Here is an 11000-nt window from a genome sequence, read left to right as displayed (position 1 = left end):
GCTGCCATTTTTTTAGAAGGAAATTAAAATGAAGGTTTAATATAAGAGTACAAATATGCTTATTTTGTTTAAGAGAAGAGAAGCTGATGATTGAAGAGCTAAGGTGTTCATTGTGTTCATCAGAGCGACAGCATGTGGAAGAAATTGCTCTGTAGCACCAACCTGAAGGTAAGAGTTTAAACAGTTTGTGTCCAGAATGTGTGGAGTCTGCAGAGATTTTAGGTGCCCTAAATACATTACAGATCTGCTGTTGTAATATCAAAATTCAGGTTCTGGGAGTGCAGAAGCAGCATTCAGCTTCTGTGCACCAAAAATCTGGAACAAACTTCCAGAAAACTGCAAAACTGCTGAAACACTGAGTTCCTTTAAATCTAGGTTAAATCTAGATACAGGACTTATGCAGTACTCTGCATCTATCACCAAAAATCACAATATTATACTTAGTTTTTAGCTTGAAGGTGACAGAAATCTTTTAAGGAGTATAAATAAATTTGCATTGGGAAATTGGCTTTGGAAATTCACACCAATAAGCTGCAGAGCTAATTTCTGTCTCCATAACTGTTATTTATTGCTGATTTTAAAATTTAAATTTAAAAAATGTATTTGATATATTCTGTTTTTACTCTATGTTTTGTTCTAGTTTCTTCATAGAACAAAGATACGGATTTTATCAGCTGTAGTGTTTCAGGTTCATTTTAAGGATATTTAGATTTTATTTACATGGTTAAGATAATGTTCTTGTTACAAAGTTATCAAACTAAATTTTTCGCTCTTTTGAGATGATAAAGCAAGACTATAATTGTGACAAGCTTCTGCTGCAAACAGTGTATAATTTTAATTTAACATTTTTTTTCTGGGGGATAATTTAAAACAAGGACTGTAAATTAAAGAAAAAAAAACAGTTTCTGTCTCAGGGTAATGTAGATAAAATCCCTCACATAAGCTCATTATTTAGCATGTTTTAGCTTTGTTTAATCCACACAAAATCCCAAGAATCCAAACGAGATCTGTAGCTTTTTGAAGCTTATGAGCAGACTTATTCTTGGCAGTAATTTCCTGGAATTGGTGCTGCTGTCTGAGAAAACTCCAGAAACATCATTAGGGAATCGTAATGCAATAATCATGTAACATCAGAGTTATTATAACAAAGATTTTTCAGAAAACTCTATAAATGGCTGAAAAATCTTCCCCTTTAGGCTGTCTTGAATCCTTCTACTGGCTAATTTTCTCTCATAAATCTTTTAAAACAAGCCATTAGCACAAAATAAGAATGAATAAAACAAGGAAAAATCAGTATCATTATCATTTAATGTAACTCCTTTCTCATCTCATATAGGTTTCATTTTCCGTTACATAAATATAAAAGTACAATCATTTGTATAAATGTGCAACTTGCAAACTGAATTAATTTGCATACATTAACTGGATGTTACAGCATGAAGCAAGCAACATGAGACACACTGAGGTATGAAATGGTGCTGAGGTGAGTACAGTCACAGGTTAAAGTAAGATGGCAGAGTTTCTAAATCAAGAGTGTGGCTCCAAATCATCTACCTTTGTGGGAAGAAGAAGAAGAAGAAAAAAGTCACAAATGTCCTTTAAATTTGGAAAATTAAATTCAGTACAGCTTTTAAAGTTTTGAGCAGCCATGTTCAGTGGAGAATAAATCTAACAGATATGACTTTCAACCAACTTAATGTCACGAACACTAAGAAGCTAACACGCTCTTTCTTCGCTGAAATTCAAGAGAGCAAATTGTTATGCATCACACTGTGATTATGGAGGGAAATGCTAAATAAAAGATAATTCTGCCACCGCTCTGTCAACCGCTCTGTCAACAAATTACATACTAACAGCATCTCCAGCCTTTTTTTCCGTGTCAAGCTAATTGTTTTATTATCGTACTTGCCACGGAAGCATGACATTTTAATGAAGAGCCGCTGCCTACGGAGCCGTGTGAATACAGCGCAATATGTGTTTACAGGAAATAAACAGTGTCAGTGATCATTTCCAACAGTACAAGCCTGAATTAACACTGAAAACTTTGCTTCAACTCATGCAGCACTGCCACCAGGGCCTGCTTTGTTGTGCGGCAAGTTGCGGCTCCCACTTTTGAATTTTGCATCGTCTCGCTTTAATTATAGGGTTTATTGAGAACCTGAATAAATTAATTAAAACGCAAACACATTGATATCCAAATTCAGAAGCGTTCCTGTTGCAGCCAAACACAAATGACTCTTAAAGACCAACCGTTTTCTCTCACAGAAGATACAGTGAACAGCAGGGCCATTAGAACCATTGTAATCAATGGAAATCAATTTTGCAAACTGCAAAAGGATTGTGAGGTACGACTTGCACAAGCTCTGCTTGTCATAAAAAAGAAAAGTGTTTGTTATATGCAATGACTTCTGTAAGGCAATTGATTTAAAGCCACACATGCATATAAGGTGACCAAATGTTACTCTTGATATGACTACAGCATCAGCCAGAAGTCTATATACACTCACCATAGACCTGAATGACATTTTAATTTCAAGCCTCTGTTGATTGATTTGAACAGTTCTTTTTTTTTTAGGTGGAATTGCTACACAAAAGAATAATCAAAATTTAAATTATCCTGTATGGCTTTTCTTTTTTAAAGCCATACAGGATTTGAATTTTAAATACAGCCTAAAAATATATACACACACCCCATTATCCTTGGATAAATGAACCTTATTAATGTTTAGATGAATCACAAAAGCTATCCAGGTAGATAAATGATTTATGGTCATCTGAAACAAAGTTTGGGCTGTTTGACCACAGTGGCAAGAAAAAAGCTTGGAGTGCGAAAGATGAGGTTTTCAAACTTGAGAACAAATGCAAGGTTGTGGTTGCATCATCCCGAGTGTCTGTTCTAGTGTTTCAGTGCTGCTAGATCACCTCCAAATTAATCAATAACAACTTAAAGGTGAGCAATTATGCTCCCTGGAACAGGTTAGAACAGGTCTGTGGGCAACACGAAACATGTTCATTATATTTTCTTGCACAAAATCTTTCTGAGATAATAAGATCTCTCTGCTGACCAAATGTCCTGGAGCTCTTGGGGTTGCTAGGCAACGGACTGGGCTTCACTGGGGTTGCTAGGTAATGCCAGTGATTTGTAACGTTACATTCCATAGGTTTTTGGCTACATTCACACTGTAGCCTGAAGTGACCCTATTCCAATTTTTTATCAAATCAGATTTTTATTTTTTATTTGCCGTGGTCGTTCACACTTCCAAATATATGCGACCTATATGTGTTCTAAAGTGTGAACTGCAGACAAGCTGAAAGTGTCCCGCATTGCGCAGTAGAGGGCGCAGTAACTTCACACGTAATCAGTGTTTGTGGAAGTAAACATGGAGGTGGAGGACAGCTTACGATTTTGAAGTGGTTGGCCAACTGGAGGCAGCACTTTAACAACTTTATCCTCATTATGGACCTCCATGGTTGTTGTTTTTCTTCTCGGTTGCGAGTATCAGTATGACGTTTGTCAAGTTTCAATGAGGTTCAGGTTGGATGAATGCGAACTGGACTTTAGATCACATTTGAATCAGATACGTATCGGATATCCAAATGGCATGGGTCGCATTCGGGAAAAAAAATCTGACCTGTGTTGTTCAGACTGTCATGAAAAGATCAGATACAGGTCGCATTACGACAAAAAAATTGGAATTGGGTCATGTCAGTCTGAACGCAGTCTTTGAAATGTCTTATTTTCTAGATCCCAAAATACATCAATTTATTGCCCAAAACTGACTGTGTGGGATTTTTAAGCTCTTATGTTGTTGTTTTTTTGAAGCAGTAGAAAATTGCTTTTTTGTGGAAAATATATGTACATTTTGCACAATACGTCCCTTTAAATCCTCAAGCTGCTTTTGGAAAGGATGTAGCATGCTAACATTTAAGTTTCTGGAACCGGCCCAACTTCAAACAAATTAAAAATCTTCAGGGTTTTGCTTAAAAGTCAAATTTATGTCATGAAGGTAACCATTTTAAATGAGTGCTACCACTTTTGAGAAGAAAAGTGGTCAAATATTTAGCCAAAATTACACCAGGACCTGGTTGATGATTGCAAAAACATTTTTGATTAGTGGGGTTAATGTGTATATATTCAAGCATCTATTTAAATTCTTTTTACTGTGTGTATTATAGAAAATCCACAATAAATTCAAAGTAAATTTCCTGCTTTTAAAAATCATCTAAGGTGCATTTTTGTGTTTTTTGTTGACAATAAAAATCATTAAACCGCTGTAGTCATATCATGATGAGTCTATACAAATATCTGAGTGCCACTGCTTGTATCTTTAAAAGCTTGACGTGTTTCAGTTTCAGGTTTAATACAGATTAAAACATGATCATATTTATTTAAACAGCATCTTCAGTAGAGCAGTGGCCTATATTCAAGAAAGAATTCAAAGTAGTATCTTTTTCAGTCATGTGTAGTATGATCTGATGGCACAAAATGCTAAAGAATGTAATCCTTTTAGAGAGTAAGGTTATGGATACACAGCAGCTGATTATATAGATGTACTGTTGAAGAAAGTAATGAAACCTCTGCCACTTTAACCTTAGTTCTTAGAGGAAAGGTGAAGATTTATATATAACATTATTTATTTTGTATTGATTGTTTTAAAGAGGTGTCAGCAATTCAACTCCTTCTAACCCTTGGAGACAAATTACACCAGGGAAAGTATCACTAGATTCAATGTGTAATTTGGTACAGAATACAGAATTCATATGACTGCTAAAACATTTTAGGGGTGTGTAAGTTCATTGCTGCAGTGCTGCTGTAAGCTTTAACACATCTCCACCTCAACATTAGTCTGTTTTTTGGGGAAATATAAAATATAAACTTGTTCCAATGAAAAACAATAACAAATTCTGTAAATTTTGAAATGTTTTGCTCTCATTCTTTTCTCGTATTCATGCTTTTGCAGGATGGACAAATTCTGGTTCTTTTATTCCATTTTTCTGCTGAGTGACTGTATGACAGACAAGTTGAAGCAGAGACTTTGTTCCATATGTAGATATTTGAGCTATATGTAGAAAAATAGATTTGAAACAGTACTCTGTTTTATATACAGCTATGGCTTTACCATAATGGCATGCAGAAAAAAAAACAACTAAGCCAGGCCTGAAAATTTAACTACCTGAGTCATTTTCTCTATTCCTCTTGGTTGAGACTATAGGGAGCAAAGGAAATTATTCCGATCTATGCACTAAAACTCAGAGCTTCGAATTCAGTCCACACCCTATTGTGAACGGTCTTTAAAAGACATTCCAGTTCTTTACATATATACATTTATGACATGCCTGTTATTCACAGTGTAAGAGCAGGAGCAGCAGATCTGCAAAGAAAAGAAAGCAGGAAGGGGTTTGCTTCAGTGCATGCAAAGTCAAAGGAGAGATGATGGAGAAACACAGGAAAGAAAAAAACCCCGCAAAGTTCATTGAAGGACGTTAGATGTTGAAGATAGATGGCGGCAGTGGGTGAACCCGTGGCCGTAAATTTGCATTGAGCACGAATCTGGATCTGGAAGGGGTCGATTAATGCCGCCGCAACTTTCTGCTGCCTTTCCCCCCCCCTGTTACCCACATCACTGTCACCAACACAGTTCAGCTATAAATGTGTCCTCCTCTGTTGAGTCGATGTTTCCGAACATCAAACATCGCATGGCTTCATATCTCTAACACATAAATATCTCATAGAAACAAGAATTTCAAAGTCAGACTGTATAGAGGACACAATGTTATCCAACAGCACCTTCACAATATTTTTCCTGAAGCAAATAAAATTAGTTTTCATGAGCAGTAAGAACAAAGCTTCAGATTTAAATTATGGCAAACAAAGGTTTGCCCGTAGAATAAAGAACGCAGGTATTCATAAAACATCTGGCTCCTGGTAGTGGGCATGCATCGATCCTGCTTTGGGGACTTTGCTGCAGGTAACCTTTTCTTAGAGAGATGCTGAGTCCCCAAGCTAAACATCATCAAAAATCTGTAGATGTCCCTCTAAAGAGCAGCGAACATAAAACATCAAGAATGAGAAACTATCTTTAATATGTCTTGCAAAGCTGTAATATTTACGAGAGTGTGGCTGGACTGTAAAAGTTGCAACAACACCACTCAGTCGCTGGATGATTTGAAGTTGAATGCAAATTTTTGTCATGTGTGAATACTTCTTTGAGAAAGTTTTCTTCCTTCAGCCTCTGTGTTGGCCATCGGTTCTTATTTAAATCACAAGACAGAAAGACTCTGCTGCCTGGAGATGCTCTGCTGTCTCTCTATTATCTGCTCCAGGTTCACTGGTTTTGAATACTTTGTGATTTTTCAAACAGTTGAGTCTTTTCTAGAAGTACTTAAGATTTCCTCAGTTTTTTATGTGACTTTTATGTTAGCTGACAACCTCTGAAGTGATCCTTTACCTCAAATAAATTAAGGTAGGTATTTTTCTAATTTGTACAATGCCTTGCAAAAATATTCACATCCCTTAAAACTGTTTTCAAATTAAAAGCACAAAGGTTATTGATCTTTGTGCAGATTTTAGACTTAGCACCAACACAAAGCAGTGCATTAGTGAAAGTGTAGGAAAATTACATTGTTCTATATTTCTTCTGACTCATGAAGAATATTGGACTTTGACTAGGTCACTGTAAGACATGCATATGATTTGATCTAAGCAATCTTATTGTATGTTTATATTTGTCCTGCTGCAAAGTGAAGCAGTCTCACTTGTTTTGCTGCCTTTCACAAGTTTACTTCCAGGTTTGCCCTGGTTTTATCTCCATCTTGCCTGTACCTGCTTAAGGAAAAAATCTTCACAGCATGATACTGCCACCACCATGTATCACCATGAGATATCATATTTACGAGGATAAGTCTCACATTTAAGCACATTTTGCTTAATGGCCAAAAAGCTAAATCTTGGTCTCATCTCACCGCAGCACTGTCTTCGAATGCCACAACATCCCTGCTGTAATAAACCAGAATAAAATGAATGATTAGTGACTCTAATCATTCATTAGAATGAAGCAGTTTGCTTCACTAGAATGATTAGAGTCATTAGAGTTTAGAGTTTAGTTTTTGCTAAACTTTCTGACATACCAAGGATATATTTTAGCCTTTTGATTCAGGTGTTTTGGAGCAGGAATGTATCCAAAAGTTGCAGAGCAGTGGCTCTTGAGAAGTGGAGTTGCAGAGGTTTGTTTTAGATGTTTGGTGTCTTACTTTTGGCAAACTGCAAACAGGATTTATTTCAGATTTTCTTCCAGAAAGTTTTCTCTTGCTATTCAAACAAAAAGACTAGATTTCTAAAGGGCACAGCTGATAGTTGTCTTGTGAACAGATTCTCCTCAAGAGTTACCACGGATGTCTTGGCCGCTTTTCCAATTAATGCTCTCCTCGATTAATATTAATTCCAACTTTCAGATGATGGATTAGAATAGAGCTTCCTATGATTTATAATCTATCAGTGCTTTAAACTTCTTCATAACTTTATTCCTGACCTGGTAGAATAAAGGGAACTGAACAGTTTTCATTTGAAAAGATTTCCTTGCACTTTGCAGGTATGCACTGCTGTGGTCAGTCACATAAAATTCCTACAAAATACATTGAAGTTTGTGGTTGTACTATAATAAACTTTTAGTGCGGTAAGAGTACATTTGCAAGGCACTGAATCTGACAATTTTTGAAATCAGAAACAAATTTATGACTAAGCTTTTGCACTTGAATGTATCTCCTCAGCATCTTCAACTTATGCTCGGTATGTTTTCTCATTTATTTTGTTTTGCAAATACTTTTAAGATATTGCCATCAATAACTATTTAAACACTAAAACTCTTTATTATCCTCACTGTTAAGACTAACACATATGGCAGAGAGAAAGAAAGATTTGGATGGTGCCTTCTTTTACCTGACAAGTCGATGTCTGTGGCCACTCAAACATGTGCCTATAGCTGATAAGAAAGCCAGTCCCTCTCTAACATGAAATAGATTTTCATTCTTCAACTTTTGCCTTTCTTCCATCTGAGGAGAGAGGAAATGACCCTTTGTATCCTGTTGGTGTAGCACTAGAAAGGCATCCTATGCTACAACCCTGTTTTAATCAGCTGCATCACGGCCATGCGGTGAAAGTCCACTTTTCACTGTTGGCCCCCGGAAAAGAAATCAATCATCACCAAAAGGATGTGGTAGGGGAGAAAAATATGGAAGGTTGAGAAATGGTGCAAAAATGCATGAGAAGTGTAATGCATAGATCAGTATGTGCTATATCATTCAGTGGTTATAATTGTTTTCGTCAGCATCCAATATGTACATTCAAATGACCTGGCAACACCCCAAGACAGTAAAAACTGTGCAGTTTGCTTCACTTGGCTTCTGTTCAGCTCAATGATTCAGCCATAAAACGTCTGATGAGCTGACCGACTGCACCAAAGGATTCCAGCCAAGCTTTTTAGTGACTTGTTTTATTTCAGGGCTTTAGGTCTAGAATATGGTCACCATGCTTTAAGATCAGCTCTGTGATTCTCTCTTCATGCCGCCATCCTCACCGCAGGTTTGTAATCCCAGTCAGGAGTAAAAACGATATATCTCGTGCATAACAAGTTATCCTTTCATTAGCATGTCAAACTTCTGTAGTGAGGCTTGAGAGGAGCGTGAATGATTTGTTTTCAGACTCTCTATGCGTTCTACCTGGAGTTACTCGTCTCTGCCAGTCTGTTGTTCATGATGCCGAGCGCCCCGACTCCCCCAGAGAAACCATTATGGCGGGAGCTGCCGCAGACCGTTCTGGGGTATCCGTTGGCAGACTCAGACAGCTGCTTCTGCATGATCGCCAGTGACACCTTGTTTGATGCTGCCAGGTCCTTCATGGAGATCATTTCCCCTGATAGTCTCCGTCCCTCAGTGTCACTATCGCAAGGCCCTTCTGATTCTGGCTGATGGTTGAAGCGACCCTTGCGACCCCTGGAGCCCGGGCGGATGGCATTTCGCCTCCCTAGGAAGGCGTTAGCCTTATTGCAACGTTGACAAAACAAACAGCTCATTTTCTCCAGCATCCAGTTGAGCACCTGCTTGATGACGATGGAAATGACGTTGAAGAGTGAGTAGATGCAGCAGACACCCATTAACATGAAGAAGAAGTTGGCCACCCTGTAGAGGCTTTGGTATTCGTAAGCGGCGCTCTGGCTGCTGACAAAGTCTCCGAAGCCAATGGTGCTGAAGGTGACGAAGCAGAAGTAGAGTGAGTCTAAGTAGGCCCAGCCCTCCACTGGGCTGTACATGGCCGACGCACAGCAGGAAATGGTAATGGCCGACAGTCCCAGAATCAGCATCACGTGATAGACGGAGGGCTTCCATCCCGGGAGAGAGTAGGCTGAGAAGTCATGTCGGATCCCCGGCGGAAGGAGACCGCTGTTCCTGATTCTCCTCTCCCTCACGGCCTTCATCACTACAGCCAGCAGAGTGATGATGCGCTCCAAGAAAAGGTTAAAGAACAGGATAGTGGCAGCACAGCCCAGAAGTCCATAAAAAATTAGGAACACTTTCCCTGCAATTGTCACAGGCGTCGTCATCCCAAACCCTGCAGAGACATAAAGATATCACATAGTAGGTTTAAAAGCTGAGACAGAACACTTCTTTTGTTTAGGTTTGGGAACAGTTGAAATCAAAAAGGGTGTCCAGATATAAGCAAAAGGATTGTGTTGAGAATGCTGCGTTTCAATGTAGAAAAAATCTATTTAAACCTTGAATTTGATATTTACCTAACTATTGCAATGTTATTTGCAATAGATTAGACAAGAAGAAATAAAACCATAAAAAACCACAAGTTCCTGTTTTGACACTGACCTTAGTTTGGAAATACAAATTAAAATTTATACAACTTTTTGAGATACACATCAGTTTCAGACATATTCTTTTTGAGACATTGATTTGTTGGAAACAACAACTAAATTCCTATGCATTTAGTCTGACTTGTTGTCAGAGTTGAACAACCAATCTGCTGCCCACTGGCGAATGATCAAACACCTGATCGTCTCAAAGTTTGGCTGAAGGAATTAATTCAATTAGTTTGTGTTTCATTTCAGCACTTAAATGGTTAAGATAGCTTGAAAAACTCAAAATGTTTGAATGTCACCTGCATAAAGGTAATATAATGGAACTTACTAATAATCTGTCCAAGGTGATGGGAAAAAAATAAGGGCACCAAAAGGGAACTTTGGGAAATCCCGCGTATGATGGAGTCCAAACAGGAATTTCAGTGTCTTTTCAAAGAAAACTGATGATTTTCCTGAATAATTCCCATTATCTTTGTTGTGCAATATACTGAATGTACAGAGCTGAGCTGAGAATTTAATTTGTGAATATGTTTTATCTCCGCAGCACTATTATTTCACTTCTCAGTGTCTCCTGAGCAGCTGTCTCAGTTTAACTCTAGTGTTAAAGCTTCTTTCAGATCTCTTTGGCTTTACTGTGTGGCCAGGAACGATTACTCTGTAATGTTTAATGTCATGCTAATGAAAATCAGGGATGGAGACGGTCAAATACCATATATTCTCTCAGCCATTTAACTGCCACAATTATAAAATAAATCACTGTATATATTTCCTTGACTGAAATAAATCAACTGAGCTTACTTCAATTGAATATATTAAACATTAACAAAATAGGAACGGCTATTTAAAAAAAAGAATAATGGTGCAGAAATAATAAATCTTTCAAGATCCAAAACCCACCTTGGATCAGTCTGTGGGAGTCACAGTTTCATAGCATGGAGTATATTAGTAATAAATTACATTAATGCACAGCCCCTTCCACACATATTGGCTCTCCTGGTAAAAATGTGTAAAAAGCCTTTAAATGAATCAATTTCTTTCTGCAGTAGGATAACTTTACACTGAAAATGTTTGAAAAAGTCAAATCCTTATTTTAAGTACATTAATTTAGAAAAAATTAGAAAAATTATCATTCTGAGAATA

At 37.5% G+C, this 11000-nt stretch overlaps 1 protein-coding gene across 1 annotated transcript in view; it reads right to left on the bottom strand.

The window, feature by feature from the left end:
• Positions 1 to 4207: 4207 nt before the first annotated feature.
• kcnk12 (potassium two pore domain channel subfamily K member 12) overlaps positions 4208 to 11000 on the bottom strand; it is a 38105-nt gene continuing 31312 nt past the window's right edge. Inside the window, exon 2 of the mRNA XM_005806825.3 lies at positions 4208 to 9604. Coding sequence (XP_005806882.2) covers positions 8712 to 9604 — 893 coding nt within the window. The 3' untranslated portion in view covers positions 4208 to 8711. The remainder of the gene's footprint in view (positions 9605 to 11000) is intronic.

Source organism: Xiphophorus maculatus, chromosome 22, assembly GCF_002775205.1.
Source record: "Xiphophorus maculatus strain JP 163 A chromosome 22, X_maculatus-5.0-male, whole genome shotgun sequence".
NCBI lineage: Eukaryota > Metazoa > Chordata > Actinopteri > Cyprinodontiformes > Poeciliidae > Xiphophorus > Xiphophorus maculatus.
Note: the sequence above shows the minus strand (reverse complement) of the source record. Positions and strands in the feature narration are given on the sequence as shown.